The following is an 18,144-nucleotide window of genomic DNA, read 5'->3' on the forward strand; positions in this document are numbered from 1 at the left end:
CAACAATATTTGGTGATATCAGATGGCTCTGATAAACATTCAGTTGTAATCCCATTGGCCATATTATGCAGAAAGCCTAGAATCTTGGTGACCATATATTCGGTTTCTTTTGAATTGAGTAAACATTATTTTGAGTCGAAGTAATGTAATTGCAAAGAGTTGTTGGAGTTGAAGTCAGGAGAGACATGTCTTAATTATTATTTGTTGTTTTTTGACATGGTAAGTTTAATAATAATAAATATGTAGTGCTTACTATGTGCTAGATACTGCAGAATGCTTTAACAATTATTATTTCATTTGATCTTCACAACAACTGTGGGAGATAGGTACTATTATTCCCATTTTAGATGAGGAAAGTAAGTGCTTAATAAATGTTTATTGACTGAGTGAGTGAGGGAAAGTGACTTGCCTAGCTACCCAGGGTCTGAGGCCAGGTTTGAATGAACGTTTTCTTGACTCTAGGCCTTTACTCTATCCACTGTGCCAACCAGCTGCCTAGTTTAGAAATGTAAATTAATTGCTGGCATAAAGGTTAACATGTATCCTTTCCCTTTTGAGTATTTTTTAGTTTTTTTCTGAACTATTTCATGAGTTTGAATGTTCCTCTAACTGGATGATAAAGCTCCCTTCACTGAAAGTAGGGACTGTCCTTATTTAAATTTTGTATATTTGCAAATTCTTAAGGCACTAAATAAATGCTAGCTCTTGCCAAAACAGTTGCCAGATTTTGTCATTTTCTACTTCTTCATCTCTTACTTCTGTCTCAGAGAACTAACCCAAGTTGAGACTTTCATTACCTCTTCCTGGGATTATTGTGGTGGCCTTCTAATTAGCAGTTCTCTCCATCATAATCCATCTTTCACATTGCTACCCATATCTTTTTTTTTTTAAACTAGGGGATGGGGTTAAGTGACTTGCCCAGAGTCACACAGCTAGTGGGTGTGTTGTGGCTGAGGCAGGATTTGGATTCAGTTCCTCCTGACTCCAGTGCTGGTGCTTTATCCGCTGCCCCCTACCAATACCTTTTACCTGAATCATACTCCTGGCCATCACTCCCCTGCTCAATTAATTTGAGTGATCTCCTGTTGTGTCATACTGCTTCTTTGTCTCACAGATTTCCCCTAATAGAATAGTTTCAGGGATAGTCTTTGTATCCCCAGCATATCCTCAACAATACCTAGTAGGTGCTTAATAAATGCTTGCTGGGCGATTGAAGTCATTTAGCCACTCTGAATCTCAGTTCCCTTATTTGTAAAATGAAGGAGTTGACCACATGTACGTCTAAAGTTTCTTCCAGCCCTCCATCTTTGATCCTGCTAGCGTTTTTTTTGTTTGTTTGTTTGTTTTAACTTAAGGGGTATAAAACCCAGTAGAGACTGAGAAGACATGATCAGTGGATCAATAGAAGGTAAAAAAGGGGCAGCTAGGTGGCGCAGTGGATAGAGCTCAGGCCCTGGAGTCAAGAGGACCTGAGTTCAAATGTGGCCTCAGACACTTGATATTTACTAGCTGTGTGATCTTGGGCAAGTCACTTAACCCTGATTGCCTCACCAAAAAAAAAAAGAAGGTAAAAAATAAGTGAACGAATTGTTTTACACCTATGTTGACAGTCTGTGGCTTCAGTTCATAATAGTTTTCCTGCATATACCTTTTTAAGTTTTTTTGTGAATCCTTACTAAAGTTGTGTGTGTTAAAAAAAAATTAGAAAATGCTATTTCAAAGGAAACAGGGATTATGGAGTGGCAGTTAGTACCTTGTTCATAATTCTATAACTGAGAAATATTCTTAAGCCCTGTTTTCTGTAGTAAAAGCTTGAAATAGGTGCATAGATGGAAGACAAAAAAACCTTTATAGATGGCCTTTTACCACCTGAACACTTATTTCCTTTCCAAATATTCTTGGATTTCTTATTTCTTAATGTGAGCTGCCACCATACGTGATTTCCTGCATGTGGTTATGTAGATTTATACTTTAGTTCCCCAAAGTCTCATCATATCCCTACCTTTTTTTTTAAACTTATTCCTACATCCTTATTAACCCTTGGCCATCATAAGCTCTCCCATTCCTGAATTCCCTTTCTAATTTAGTTTAGTCTTAGGGAAGGGACATAGAATCATAGATAAAGGCCTCAGAATAAATCCTTTCTAATCCTCTCATTTGGACTTATCTATGGTCACACTGTAAGTGGCAGAGCCAAGATTTGAACCCAGATTTTGTGACCACAAACAGGCAGCTGCAATTGGCTTGCCTACCTTTTGTCTCTTTCCTATCCAGACCTGCGTGCTAATATTTACTCAGTTGTTGGAAAAGGCCAGACACTGGCAAGTGAAGTTTGGGCACTTTCCTTTCGTGTGTTCCTAATGATTTACTGGTGCTGCCCAGCAAGTGTTTTTCTGGTTGCTGAATTTTGCAGTTTTTCACCCTTAGAAAGGGTTAAGGAGGGTCTGTAAAGATTGGCAAAAAGGCAGATCCCCTCCAAGAAGGTGTTAGGGTTTTAGTAGAATCTTTTACTAGTTAGCATAGCAATAATGCTGTGCTGTTACTCTGTAACCTGGATGAAATTTGTAGTTCTAGGATGAGGTTTCAAATGTCAACATAAAGTATTTTTAGACTTTACTATTTTGTATTGAAGTTGTGATTCAAATAATCCTAAATTCAGATGTATGGTAAATATGTAAACTTGATGATACTCAAGGCTTTAAAAAGCTTTTAAAATTATTTAAAATTTTAAAAAATTGGCTAGAAACTTATTTAAATGTATGTCTTCAAAACATGTTGGGCATTTTACCAGCCTGGAAAGGCAGCTAGGTGATGAAATCCAAGCTCATACACATTAGCTGTGTGACCTTGGGCAAGTCACTTAACCCTGTTTGCCTCAGGCTCCTCATCTGTAAATTAGCTGAGAAAGGAAATGGCAAACTACTCCAGTATCTTTGCCAAGAAAACCCCTAATGGGGTCACAAAAGTTAGACGTGACTGAAACAACTGAACAACATGCTTATTTCATGCTTGATGATGTTGGCCAAACTTTGGATTCTGTTTTTGTCCTTAGCTCTGATGCCTCATTTGGGTTGTCTTTTGTGAAAATTAACATGATTAAACTTTAACTAAAGGATAAAGTCTTTAGTGAAGTGAAAAGTTTAGTTATTGATTTATGTGATCTCAAACTTGTTAACTGCATAACTGCTTATTGACTACTTTAAATGTTAAATTTGTTAACTAGACTTTTCATTTGTTTGATAAACGATCAATATAAGCATATTGAATATTCCCAAAATGCAGTGTTCATTTTTCTGCCAATTTAAGTTGTAAATTTAAGTAAAAAATAATTTTTTATTCATTGTTGAGAAATTATATTCTCATTAGAGCACTCCTAGAGAATATTTTGAAAGTTATAAAGACAAGTCATAGAAACATAGAATTGAAAGCAAAGAGACCTTAGAAATGAGTCAACTAGTATAGTCACATTTTATAGATGATAAAAAAAGTCTAGAGTGGTCAAGTGACTTGCCCAAAGTTACAAAGGAAGTAAGTAGCAGAGTCAGAATCTGATACCCAGACCCTTTGTCTCCAGATTCAGATTAGATTTTCTCTAAAAGTGAATAAAAGTATAATTTTAAAATAATGAAATGAACATACGCTGTTTTAAATGTAATACATTCCTAATTTAGCATAATTTTATTGACTGAGATTTCTAATTTTATTAGAGAAAAATTATTTTACTGTGGTCAACAAATTCATCCTTAAAGAAGGAATGGGAAAATGCACCTTTAGCAAAGTTGGGGACTTTGGTTATACAACATTATTTATGCTGTCAGACTCAGTTGAGATGTGAATTAGTTTTGCTGAAGTGATTTCTTTTGTTTGTTTTTCCTTCCAAGATCTGGCTCACTGGATAAGGAAAGAGGGACATATTTGAAAGGTGATATAAAAACTATAACAGTAAAATTGCAAATTAAAAAAAACAAAGAACATTGTCAAATGCTATAATTGCAGTAGCTGTGCTTTGTCCTTTATCAATTGGTTGATCTCACACAGGAGGAATTTAGTATATATACTTATTAAATTGAATTAAATTTGGGCTTTTAAGCCTCTAGTTTATCATGCCTAATTAACATAGTGGTTCTTTTTTAACTTCAGCAAATTTAAATTCAATTTTTATTGAATTTGAGTCAGGTGTTTTTGAGTTAAAAGACTTGATCCTGTGTGGTTCCAACCATGTCATTTTACAGACCCACACTCAGTTAAATTACTTGCCTATGGCCACTGAGCTAATAAGTATCATCAGTACCACTACTTGATCCCAAGTTCTTCAACTGGACTACTTTATATTACCTTTGTTTCCAAAATAGTGAGGGCTTTTGCTTAATATTATGATTTAATCATTAGATACTTTGCTGAGGTACCAACAGGATGTTTATTATTATCCCCTTCTTACATTCTCTGGTCCAGCTCTTCCTATCTCTCACTTCTGGCAGTAAACATAAAATGAGTTCAAATGTGGCCTCTAGCTGTGTGACCCTGGGCAAATCACTTGCCTCAGTTCCACATCTATAAAATGAGTTGGAGAGGGAAATGGCGAAGCACTCTAGGATTTTTGCCCCCAGTGGGGTTAAGAAGAGGCAGAAATGACTGAAAAATGACTTGAAGAACAACTAAAACATTACATACCTATTTTGTTCCAGGCACTGTAATAAATGCTGGGCATAAAAAGAAAGGTAAAAGACAGTCCCTGTTCTCAAGTTGCTCACAGTGTAGAGATATCATGCAAACAGCTGTATTGAACAAGGAATACAAAAGATAAATTGGAAACAGGCAACAGATAGAAGGTACTAGAATTAAGGGGAATCAAGAAAGGCTTTCATTTCAGTAAAAAGCGATATTTTAGCTTGGATTTGAAGGAAGCTAGGGAAACCTGAAAGGTATTTAAGGAGGGAGAGTATTCCAGGCATTGGGTCAGTTAGTGAAAACATCAGGAGCAGGGAAATCTATTTCTCAAGGATTGGCAAGGAGGCCAGTGTCACTGGATTGAAGAATATGTGGATGTGTGTAAGATGTAAGCATCCTGGAAAGGTAAGGTGAATTATGAAGGGCTTTGAAAGTTGTTATATTTGAGCCTGGACGTAATGGGGAGCCACTGGAGTTTTATTGAGTTAAAGGGGTAGAGGGAACAGATGTGTGTGACAACTGCCACGTTTTTCTGAGTAAAGTAGGAGATGAAGTCAGTTTGCTTGCCTAGAGAGAAGAGTGAGTAGTGTTGATACTTCCTCTAGGGAGAAAAAAGTTCTGAAATGGCACTCCTGGAGAGTGTGATATTCAACTAAGAATGAATGCTTAACAAATTGGAGGGGAGAGGCTTTTGGCCTTTGAGTTAAATAACAGATTTTTACCTCCATGTGATTTGAGGGACACATGGGAAGCATTCAGAGAGACATTTTGTTCCCCCATACTTTCACCACGTCCCCTTGAGATTACCCACTTGAATAATGCCCTGTTTGAAATACTCTGAAAGGTAAAAAGTTTCAATTTTGCAGTTAGGGATGTTTTAAATTGTATATGCCCCTGGGAAAGATGATACATAGAATTGAATTCACAAGAATTTCAATAGGTATAATATAGTAAATTGAAAAAAACACTGAGTTTTTGAGTTAGACCTGAAACCCAGGTTGAGATTCTGAATTTACCACTTAGAACCTGTATGTCCATTGTTGGTCAGTTATTCATTCGTGTCCAGTTCTTCGTGGTCCCATGAATCATAGCATGCCAGTGCTATTCATGGGGTTTCCCTGTGAAAGATACTGGAATGGTTTGCCATTTCCCTGTCTGGCTTATTTTATAGATTCGGAAAATGAGGCAAACAGGGTTATTTGACTTGTCCAGGGTCACACAACTAGTAAGTGTCTGGAGTTGGATTTGAACTCCCATCTTCCTTACTCCAGGCCCAACATTCTATCCACTGAGCCACCTACGTGCCTCCTGTATGACATTGACCAAATTGGTTACCATTTCATTTTCCTCATCTGGAAAATGAAGGGGTTGGATTCTTTCCCTCCTTTTCATAGTCTCTAGAGCCAGAAGATTTGGATTCAAACCCCACTACCAGTACTACCTGGAGTAAGTCACTTAACCTTCCTGAGTCTCAATTTCCTCATGTGTTAAATGAAAGGATTAGACTAAATTACTTTTCAGTTTTTTAACATTTAAAGTTTTCAGTTCCAAATTCTATCCCTCTCTCATTCCTCCACTCTCCCTAATTTTGAACCAGCCCTGCATTCCTGGTATAAATCGCACCATGTCGTAATGTATGATTCTTGTGATATATTGCTGTAATGTCTGTACTGTTATTTTGTTTAAAACTTTTGCATCATTATTCATTAGGGAAATTGGTCTATAATTTTCTTTCTCTGTTTTGGCTCTTCCTGGTTTAGGTTATCAGCACCATAAGACTCCACCTATTCTTCCAAATAGTTTATATAGTGCTGGGATTAATTGTTCTTTAAATGTTTGGTAGAATTAGCTTGTGAATCTATCTGGTCCTGGGTTTGGTTTTGTTGTTCTTAAGTTCATTGGTTTGTTCAATTTCTTTTTTTAAAAACTGGGTTATTAGAATAGTTTATTTTTCTATTTATCTGGGTAATTTATATTTTTGTAGATAGTCATCCATTTCATTTAGATTGTCAGATTTATTGGCATATAATTGGGCAAAATGGTTCCTAACAATTGTCTTAATTTCCTTAAATGACTTTTTTAGATCCCTTCCACCTCAAGCTTTATGATCCTATGTAGCTAAACTGGACTGGTTATTATTTCTTGTGTTGGTACCCATCTTCATTCACTTTAATGGAGCGTGTAGAAGAATTTGGAATATACTTGGTAATTAGTTAGAGAACCACTAGGTTGTTTTGTTTTGTTTTGTTTTGTTTTTTGAAAGTAAGGGAATGAAAGAACGAAAGATACCTGAGATTATTGTGGCCGACATGAAGGATTGATTGAATGGTTATGAAGGCTTGTACTAGACTGATAGCAGTAGTGGAGAGGAGGTAATGTCTACAGATATAGTGTCATAGGTGGAATCAGTAGGACTTGGTTGACTGATTGAATATCAGATAAGGATAATACCAAACTTTCATAGTGACAAAATCACACAATTTCAGTGTTTGAAGAAACGTCAGATCATCTCTTATCTGACCCTGAAATGAAATCCTTTCTAAAATACCTCTTACCAAGTAATTATTCTGCCACTGCCAGAAAACCCATTTTGGTGTTTTCCTGAGAGGAAGTGTTGATAAAAACAAATAGTTGAAATTGAGAGTGTAGGGGCATGGTAAATAGAATAAAAACCATAAACTCATCTAACACTGATGTAGAGTAGAGAAAGATTTCCAAGACCTGTAAAAGTGTGAGACTTTAAAGTATGATAATACTGTAAACAGCCTGTACCATAGAGGCCAATGGGTGGGGTGCTCAGTAGCCAAATTTAGAGCTAATTCCAGCAACATGGAGAATTGACCAGTCTTGGCACAGTTGACTCTGGCTGGACACACTGGTATTCTAGCACAGGCAGCTCATAAAAATAAATTTTTATTATGCCTCAAGTAATTGAGGCTATTCAGTAAGTGAGATATTAATGTTGAACTCATACTAGCCATAAATGATTAGAGATAACATCCTTTGACATTGTGGGTAGCAAGAGAGTAAAGCACAAAAGAAACTGTGTTGTTGTTCACTGGTTTCAGTCATGTCTGACTCTTTGTGACCCATTTGGGGGCTCTCTTAGTAAAGATATTGCAATGGTTTCCCATTTCCTTCTTCAGTTCATTTTACACATGAGGAAACTGAGGCAAGCAAACAGGATTGGGTAACGTGCCCAGGGTCAACAGCTAGTAAATGTCTTCAGGCTAGATTTGAACTCAGGAAGATGAGTCTGGCAATCCCATCCACTTGGCCACTTAGCTTCCCCAAATAGAGACTCTAGCTTTTTTAAAAAGTGTGGTTTTTTTTGGGGGGAGGTGAGACAGTCAGGGTTAACTGACTTGCCCAGGGTCACACAGCTAGTATCAAGTATCTGTGGCTTAATTTGAATTCAGATCCTTTTGACTCCAGGGCCAGTGCTCTATCCGCTGTGCCATCTAACTGCTCCTCTAGTTTTTTAATTTAAAATGCATTTGTAAATACCCTCTTGCTATTTTAATTTTACTGGTTGTTTCTGTGCCTATATCATTTAATCCATTTTTTGGAAGTACCCTCTTGGGATTTTAATTTTACTGGTTGTTTCTATATCATTTAATCCATTTAATGAGCATTTTTTAAATGCAGATTATATGTGCAGTGGTGTGTAATAAATTCTGTGGGGTGTTGAAAGCAAATAGAAGACATTGTCCCTTTTCCAAGAACAGTATGGTCTAGTTAAAAGACTAAGAAAACAAACTTACTGTGAATAATGCTCAAGTATTAACTAATTCAGACTAATGGAGTAAGTAAATTTCAAGTTGAGGTATGCTTTTTGGAGAGTCTTGAATTGATTCTTGAAGGAGAGAATGGGTAACAATTAGAGGGAGAAAGGATAGTCTAGGTGGGAACAAACATGAGAAATATGGGAATTACCCTTCTCTATGAATGGCCACAAAAAGGAAAAAAATAGAATTGTGTAATAACAAATATGGAAGAGAAGAAATGGGGAGAGGGACTTGTGTGCTAATTAAGATGATGCAAGTGGTCTATCAGAAAAATTTGGGAGCTCTTTGTGCAGGAATGACTGAAATAAGAGACTGGAATATATCTCAGATGTTTTGTTCTTCTGATTGTTTAAAAATGAAGTTTATTTTTGGCTACTTTATTTCTTCTCGCCTTTGTAGATGCTACACTTAGAAATTATTTCTGTGGAATATAATTATCAAAATCCATGTTCATCCAATACTATATTTACTCTTAACTATTTTATTCTTTAGGTGACAATTGGGTTCCCCCCCCCAAAGTTGCTAACTTTTTTGGTGTTAAGTGAATGTTATTACATATATGATTAATGGATTTTTCCCCATTGTGCAAAATATTAGAGTTATTAGATTTGAGTTTTATCACAAGGTTTAGTCATCCTGAACGTTGCTAAATTGAAAACTCTAGTTATTATAAAGCTGATTTTGTGTTTTGTTTTCGATGCTTTTCTCAGTAATATAGTACTCTGTTTATAACGTTGTAATGGTTTTGCAATTTGTTGTGTATTTTTAAAAGTACATTGATTTGAAATCTGTTGTAAAACTGAGGTTTAGTTTAGACTGCAAATATATCAAATATTCCTATTTTTAAATGAGTTATTTTCATTGTAAGTACAGTTTTTACTGTTCACTAATTAATTAAACCTGTTGATTTTTTTCTTTTTCTAGGATTAACTCTTTTTTGAGATTTCATGCTTTGTTGAAAGAAACAGTCAAGTCCCTTTACATTGACTCTTTGGACATATTCTGCTAATGTTTTTCAAATTATTAATTTAATTTGAATATCATCATGGGAGGAGCTGTGAGTGCTGGTGAAGACAATGATGATTTAATTGACAACTTAAAAGAAGCTCACTACATTCGTACTGAAAGAGTGGAGCAAGCATTCAGAGCTATTGATCGAGGAGATTACTATTTGGAAGGCTACAGGGACAGTGCTTACAAAGACTTAGCTTGGAAGCATGGAAACATTCATTTATCAGCACCTTGTATTTATTCTGAAGTAATGGAGGCATTGAAACTTCAACCAGGATTGTCTTTTCTTAACCTAGGAAGTGGAACTGGATATTTGAGTACAATGGTGGGCTTAATTTTAGGTAATTTCATTTTTGAGAAATTTTAATTATAGCTTGGATTTTAGTAAAAGCATGTATATTGTTAATACTGTTGTGTATTATATATAATATTGTATGTATATCATATAGTCATTCAATGCTATACATATAAGATAACTTTTTGAAGGTGAAATATAAAATAACCTTCCTTTTCTTTCTTGCTTCTAGTCAAGAGGCTGGTTGTACCAAGTAGATGCCACTTGCTAGACACAAACTGTACTTGTACTCCAATCTGAAATTTATGTAAAAAGCTGAGGAGTATAACTGGAATCCAGGCAAATAGGATTACACTATAGTACTCTTGGGGGGGGAGATCCTTGCTGCTGATTTTAGAAATTTGAGGAGTAAAATGGAGAAACAGTGTCTTGACCTTTTCTCACTATCATGACAATACTCTGTTTTTGTTATTGGAGAGAAACAGGTAAAGTGGAGGTAGAGAAGGTGGAAATTAGGATTTTAGAGAGACAGAAGGAAATTAGGGTTATGTGATACAATTAGGGTTATGGGAAATCAAAATGTGTGGTTTATGGGTGTGAAAATGTGAGAAATAGCTTCCTACCGTAATACAAGGTAAGGCTTTATAAGAAATGATTGCAATAACCACAAAGAGTAATGTATTTGTTGTAGAAAATCAATTAATTAGGCATTTTTGCTTTTGGTGACTTTTCTAGCTATGAAAAAAACACATATAAAGCTACCTACTATCAAATCAGATAGTGTATGTGGAGCACTTTACAGCCCTTAAATTGCTATATAAATGTTACCAATATTTTTGATAAGCTGCCTAGATAAGTATATATATGTTTGTGTGTATGTATTTTAGTAACATTTGAATGTAGCTCTGAATTGTAACTTTTTTCATTTCTCTTTATTGTCACTCTTATCCTTTGTGTTGCTGATTTATTGAATAAAAAAAGGTAAGCTCAGTGAAGGTCAGTGTAAGGATAGATGTGATGCTAGTATCTTGTGGGAATCATTTATAAATAGCAACTGAGACATTTGAATCTTGGGGCAAGTGGATGTTTGTAACCCTTTGGTTTGGAAGAGGTTTTTCTATGTCCATATAGCTTTCCTTTATATCACAGAGATTCTTAACTTTTCCCCTGTGAGTCCCATGATTTTGTGATTTACAAAAAGCTTCCTTTCAATTAAATACATATCAGGGTTTTGCTGGGAGGAAAGTTTTAATAATAACGAGGATTATATCTAGCATTTTATAGTCCTTTAAAGTTTGCAAAGTATTTTACATGTCTCAGTTGATCTTCACATAGTAAAAGTAGGGAGATAGGTGCTATTTATTGTCCAGATTTGTCCAGAGTCCATACAGGTAATGTCTGAGGCTAGATTTGAAAGCAAGGTCTTCCTTACTCCAAGTGTTGTGCTCTGACTACTGGAAAGAACTTCCTGGGAATAGAGGTCATCTAGTCCAGTGGCTCAAACTCAAATAGAAACAAGAATTCACAAAAATGTACATGAGAATCCCTGTGGGACCATATTAAGTTAGAAAACCCACATAATAACAGTATCTGTTTTATATTTAAACTTATTTTGTTAAATTTCCCAATTACATTTTAGTTTAGTTAGGGGCACACTGCAGAGCATTGCCAGTAGGACATTTTGTTTGTTACTTGATCTAGTGTAAACCTTTTTTAATAGATGAGAGAATTGAGTTCCACAGAGGTTTAATGACTTTTTTGCAAGGTTATACAGAGAAGTAAATATTAGATAAGGGTTCAAACCTAGGTCCTCTGACTAAATCAGCTTAATTTATTGGAGTCATTTTGACTTAAGGATGATATAAGCTATTTTCTCAGTCATACAGGCTTAGTTAACTAGGCAGATGACATGAGCAGCACTATTTTCAGTATTACACTACCATATGGCATCTACTGTGGCTCTGGTTCTCACAAAGCTAGTCAGAAACACTTTCAACCAAATCTTGTGATCTTCAAATGCAACAACTCTTGTCAGCATTTGTGCTGAGATATAGTAGCAAACCATCAGAACACGTCCACACAAATGGTCACTGAATCAAAAGACAGTAGATGTTATGCTCTGGAAATGGGGACCTTTAGTTATGTACCTTTGTTCATAAGTTAAAAGACTACATTATTTCTGCCTGAGAAGTATCCCAACCAGGATTGATTTAACCTCTACAGGTCTTTGACTCAATGATAACTTTTTCTGTTCTAACATACAAAATTCAGTGAAAAATCTCTAACATTGTGAAAAAGAGTCAACTGTATACATGACATGGTGTCCAAATAAGGTAATGTATGCTGCCTTACTAGGAAAGTGAGGGCAGAGATATGTCTCTGTATTCTACCTTGGTCAGTCAATCCAAAATAAATGCCATGTTTTGGTTAGGACACTGATAGATTAGAAGGGAAAGTAGGCTTGTGAGAGACTTAGATAGTAGGATTCCTTGAAGGAAGCAAGAAGGATGGGAGACATAATAGGCATGTGATGGCAGTCTTCAGGTACTTGAAAGGTTGTCATGTGGAAGTGAGACTAGACTAGACTTAATAACATTTCTGTTTTCACAACATCTCTTGCCTCCCTTCACTTCACTCACATAACAATTATTCTGGTTCAGGCCATTATTATTTCTTATTCCTGAGTTCCCTACTGCTTCTGAAATTCTGTCATTGTCTTCCCAAGAAAACCAGTTCCTACTTCAGGAAAAGAGGTGGGTTTTTTTTATTTGTTTGTTTTTGTTTTTTAAACAAGACCTTGTAAAAACCCAAATAATCCGTAAGATCTAAGAGCAGCGTTAGACTTGGAGTCAGAAGACCATCTTATCTTTGTGTCACTGGATAGGTTACTTCGCTTCTCTTTGCTTCCTCATCTGCAGCCAGATGGCACAGGGGAGCTGAGCCTGGAAGTAGGAAGATCTAAGTTCAAATGTGGCGTCAGACATTTATTGCTTGTGCGTCACCTTGTGCTGATCTCTGCCCCAGTTTCATTAACTGTAAAATGGGGATAATAGTAGTACCTACCGTGCTCAGTGGTTATATGGATAAAATGAAATATTTCTAAAGTACTTAAACCTTAAAGTGCTTTGTAAATGCTAGCTGTTGTTATTACAGAAGAATCATAAAGGCTCCGGATAATTGGCCCATGCTAGCTAAAGTGAGAAAAGAATTACATATCTAGGTTTTACCCACCAACCCTGAGTATCCCATAGGGCTTGGGCCTTTTTTCCTTTTCCCTCCCTAATATCCTACTTGCTTACTCATCAGCTCCCAAGGGCTCAATTACTGCCTCCATGCAGAGGATTCTCAGATTGATAATACATAAACCTATCCTCTCTCCTCAGTTACAGTCTAGCATCACTAACTGCTTTTTGGACATCTCAAATTAGATGCCTATAAGGCATCACAAACTCAACTTTTCTCTAACAGAGCTCATTATTGTCTCTTAACTTCTTCCCTGGTGTGGAGGGCACTGCCATCCTCCTAGCTCACAATCTGATTCATTCATCTCAATCCTATCACAGTTATTCCATTTATCAATCTGCTGTCATCTTGGAGTGTCTATTTTCACAAATATCTCCCTTATAAACTCTTCTCTACAACTATTGTTATGTCATATTTGGACTATTATAATACACAGTTTGGACAATATATTTTTTCTTCTGGTTGATCGCCTTACCTCAGATTTTTCCCTTTTCCATGGTCAACTGAGCTTCCCAAGTGATTTTTTTCTAAAAAGCATGGGTCTGACAATGTCACCCCAATACTCATTAAACTCTTTATTACCTCATTATTGCCTCCAGGATCAAAGATAAACTCTGGCATTTAACATCTTTCACAACTTGGCCCCTTCCTTCCTTTCTGTGGTATTCTTTTACTTCATTGTCTTCCACACACACCCAAGCTACTTGCTGTTTATCACACATGACACTTAAGAGTCTCTGTTACATGCCCTTTTACTGGCTGTCTCTCATGTCTCAAAACAAATGTTTTCTCTCTACCAAGGCTTCTCTGGTTTCCTTCTTGACTCAATTCAGTTCTACCTTCTGTTGGAGGCCTTTGCTATGTCTGTTGCCTCCTTTCCCCCACACCCTCCTTATTGATAATACCTTCCTTCTGAGATCACCTTCCATTTGTAGTCACACACACAAACACTCCTTGACATACACACATTCCATATATAGCTTTAAAATTTTGTTGCATGTTGTGAGCTCCTGGAGGGCAGGGACTAGACTAGGTAGGCTTTTGCCCTTCTTTGTATCCCCAGAGCTTAGAGTGCTTAAGCACATAATAACCTCTGAGGATGTCAGTTTTTTCAATTGTAAAATGAGTGGGGTTGGTCCAGATGATCTCTAAAGTTCTTTAAGCTCTGACTTTTGTAATCTATAATTTATGAAGATGATACATTATTTTACAGTATGTTAAATTATAAATGTATATGTGTGTGTGTGTGTGTGTATGTGTGTGTGTACACACACACACACACACACACAACACACACACACACACACACACACCACACACAAACAAACGTAACATAGCCTACCTATGGTGCACCAATTTTGGGACATATAATCTAAAAATCCTCACTATGCCCATGATGAAAGCAATGTTTAATTGGTGGCTTAAATTTTTGAATGGAGGTGTTCATTTCCAGGGGTAAAGTGAAGGAGTTGAATTAGTTGGCTTCTTAACTTCTTCAGCTCTCTAAATCTAGAATCTTACGATTTACCTTAACTATTTTGCATATGAATTCCATTTTAGGAGAAACCTTAGTATGCTGAAAGTATTTTAATATTTATGCATAAATAATAAACTAATGCACAGTTGTTAATTATGTTTTAATATCACTGCAAAAAATAAATTTAAAAAGTTCTTATTTACTTTAATTTAGATTCTCAATATAGTAGGTTAATCATAAAAATTAACAATTATAATTTTGTGGAATTTTAATAAGTTATTAATTAGCTTCATTTAATGAAACATTCATTAATATTAACCTTAGGTGTGTATATATATATAACTTAAAGAACCATGTTAAACTTTTTTTTTTAATGAGGAAAATTTCTTAATTCCAATAGTTTTAAATATTGGACTTTTGGCTGAATTTTGCTTTGAGTATTCTGAATCAGTGCAGGATCTAAATAAATAAAGATTGAGTTTAAATAATACCTTATCAAAGCCTCAGAAAAATGGAGCTAAATTTTGTGTCATCTTATAGCACTAAGTTCCAGCTCTAAACTTAAGTAGAAATTGTTCTACTTGTATGCTGCATGTCCTGTTGTTTCTTATGATAACAAACTTTTCTATTTTAACTTGTAATTTAGCTAGTAAAAAGATATTAGTGACATTACATCACACTGGGCATATAGTTTTAATGTAATATTAGTTATCAGATAAAGAACCAACAAATTAGGCAGCAGAAAATACCAAAAGAATTAAATTAAACCACTTGGAAATTGTTATCAAAATCAGAAATGGAACAATTGGTAGAGAAAAATTGACATAGTAAAAGTGGCTTGTTCTCTGTGGGTAGATTTAAGTTTTGGAATTTAGTCTCTAACAAAAGCACTAATAGATTGTATAAAGAGAATTAGAGACAAAGGTGTTTCTATGAAGTCTTAATGATCATAAGGAAATATAGTAAACGTATATACATTAAAGAATTAAAATACTTATCTTTGAGTTAGGCTTGAACATAATTCCTGTTCGATTGCACTTGGATACTTTGTAGTCTTCTTGACGCTGTTGAAGTCATGGACCCTGTAAAATTTCAAATTTCTCTATTGGTGAAGCTTCATAAGCAAGGTAGCTTGCATGTAGAACTCTCTAGAGACATGTTTATCAAATTGATTTAAAGTTCCTCACTCTGTTTTTTCCCTGTTTTTCATTCTGTGCACTGATAATGTTTTCAGTTTTTCAGTTTTCAGCAGCTTAATGGCTCAGTGGTTAGTATTCTGGGCCTGGAGTCAGGAAGACCTGAGTTCAAATGCAACCTCAGACACTTAATATACATGGACAGCATTGGTGTAGTATGGTTCACAGGGTTGCAAAGAATAAGACAAACTGAACAACAGAAACTCAGATAATTATCTTATTTCCAGTATTGTTCTAAAAGACATATTGTTCTGTCAGTCTATCAAGCTGTTGGGTTTACTAATCATTTATATGAAGTTTTGGGGTTTTTTGTGTGTCATCAGATGTTATTTTTTAATCCTCTTGATCATATTCTCATGGCTTGTGTTGTATCAAGTCATGTCCACCCCCCGTGGATCATAGTGTACCAATAGTGTCCATGGAGTTTTCTTGGTAAAGATATTTTTTTCCTTCTCCAGTGGGTTAAGGCAAACAGGTTAAGTGACTTGCCCAGGATCACACTCCTAGTAAGCGTTGGAGGCTGTATTTGAATTCAGGTCTTCCTGAGCCCAGTCCCAGCACTGTATATACGGAGGCACCTAGTTGCCCATTCTCATGGCTGCATGGGAATATAAGAAATTTTACCCACTTCTGTATAGTCAGAACCATAAAAGTGACTCTTATCATCCGGAACAGATGAAGGTCTGAGTTGATAAAAAAAAAAAAACTAAAGGAAAAAGGTTTTTTTTGGGGGTAATGGGGGTTAAGTGACTTGCCCAGGGTCACACAGCTAGTAAGTGTCAAGTGTCTGAGGCCAGATTTGAACTCAGGTCTTCCTGACTCCAAGGCTGGAGCTATATCCACTGTACCACCTAACTGCCCCAGGAAAAAGTTCTTGTAGACATTCTTCACCTACTTTAGCTGTAAGATGTTTAGAGATAACATGTAAGTTCCAACTTTAAAAAAAGTTAGTCTTTTTCTTCATTGCTTTTGCATTCTGTAGAGACTTCTAAATGAAAGGAAATACTTCATAAGTGTTCCTAGGTTAAAAAACATTAAGGAGTGGGGGTCTCTTAGGTAACTAAAACATTGTTTGAGGTGTGTGTGAGATGAATAAGTTTTTCTACTTTTTAAAAATTAATTTTTAATTGAGGACATGGAATTTTAAAGATTAAAAATCTTCACAAATTAGAGGAGTTCTTATAGCCATAATTTTAGGAATAAAAATGAATTGTTCTTTAAAGGTTCAATCTAGAGGGGGGAGTAAGTATTTTTTAAAAAACCAACTTGCAGTAACTTGGTGCAGAAGACAAAAGGAATTAGTAGAATATTAAAATAATAATTAAATGAGGTTATTAAGGATTCATTTAAAAATGTGACCACATGAGTGTCCTTAGGAAACAACCCCATTCTGCTAGAGTTCAGGGGAAGGCATCTAATGGGTGGGAAGAAGCCTAATCAAGCTATCTCCTGGGACCAGAAGCTGCTTTCCCACATTCCTATTTCTAAATAACTTAAGATGTACTTACTTATATGTGCATATTGAAGGGCAGTGAAAAGATTAAATTAATTCTCACCAAAGAGAATAAGAACAACATAAAACTATTCATTCTGCGAATATTTACTAAGCATCTGTGTTATATCAACCCTGGGAAGAAAAAAGTTGTATGAAATTCTGTTTTTTATTCTCTTTGTACTGGTTTTTTATTCAGTAAGAGTTAACTGTCTATTAAGTGAGATAGTCATAGACAGCTGTAATACAAGGTAATATGTCAGTGCCTCATAAGTGATACAATGTGAAATGAAAATTTAGATGTTGAAAACATCACTAAGTTAGGATGATCAGGGGACAGCTCACAGAGAGAAGATGTAAAGTTTCATGTGCACATGGCCTTTCTATGATTATAGCCTGAAACTACAATGTTGGTCTTAGGAGCTTGTACTTTAGAAAATCAAGGCAAAATTTTTGTAATACTTCTCTATGTTGTCATTGTAGGACTTGAGTCCATAGGTAAAAGTAAGCAAATTAGAGCTAGTGGTAAAAGTGCAAAATTCTTATATCCTAGAGTCTCTGCTAGATTTTAATTTTGTTAAGAATGAATGGGATAGATGACCCCTTTTTTTTTCTCTTTTGGGGGGGCTAGGCAGTGGGGTTAAGTGACTTGCCCAGGTTCACACAGCTAGTAAGTGTTATGTGTCTGAGGCTAGATTTGAGCGCAGGTCCTCCTGAATCCAGGGACAGTGGTCTATCGACTGCACCACCTAGCTGCCCCTAGATGACCACTTTTGATGGAAGATTGTGTACCTTTTCCCCCTTTCTTTTCCTATGAGAGATTCATTCTACTGATATTTAATAAGATATTACCATGTGCAAACCCACTGTTAGGTGCTAGGAATACAAATCTAAATGTGATATAGGCCCTGCTCTTAGAAAGCTTATCTAAAGGCAGAAAATAATATTCATCTGTTGGAACTAGATACAACATA

At 35.8% G+C, this 18,144-nt stretch overlaps 1 protein-coding gene across 4 annotated transcripts in view; it reads left to right on the forward strand.

Annotated features, from left to right (window-relative positions):
* The window catches only part of PCMTD1 (protein-L-isoaspartate (D-aspartate) O-methyltransferase domain containing 1), a 55,856-nt gene that overhangs the window by 9,326 nt on the left and 28,386 nt on the right, over window positions 1-18,144 (forward strand). For 3 of the 4 annotated variants that reach the window (XM_020992488.2, XM_078153422.1, XM_020992489.2), the window contains exon 2: window positions 9,381-9,808. In XM_020992488.2, the coding sequence (XP_020848147.1) occupies window positions 9,502-9,808 (307 nt within the window). In that variant the 5' untranslated portion in view covers window positions 9,381-9,501. Of the gene's footprint in view, window positions 1-9,380; window positions 9,809-18,144 lie in introns of those variants that run through there. The other variant, XM_078153423.1, reaches the window with a different exon arrangement.

This window comes from Phascolarctos cinereus, unplaced genomic scaffold (genome assembly GCF_003287225.1).
Source record: "Phascolarctos cinereus isolate Bilbo 61053 unplaced genomic scaffold, phaCin_HiC Scaffold_4;HRSCAF=312, whole genome shotgun sequence".
NCBI classification, from domain to species: domain Eukaryota; kingdom Metazoa; phylum Chordata; class Mammalia; order Diprotodontia; family Phascolarctidae; genus Phascolarctos; species Phascolarctos cinereus.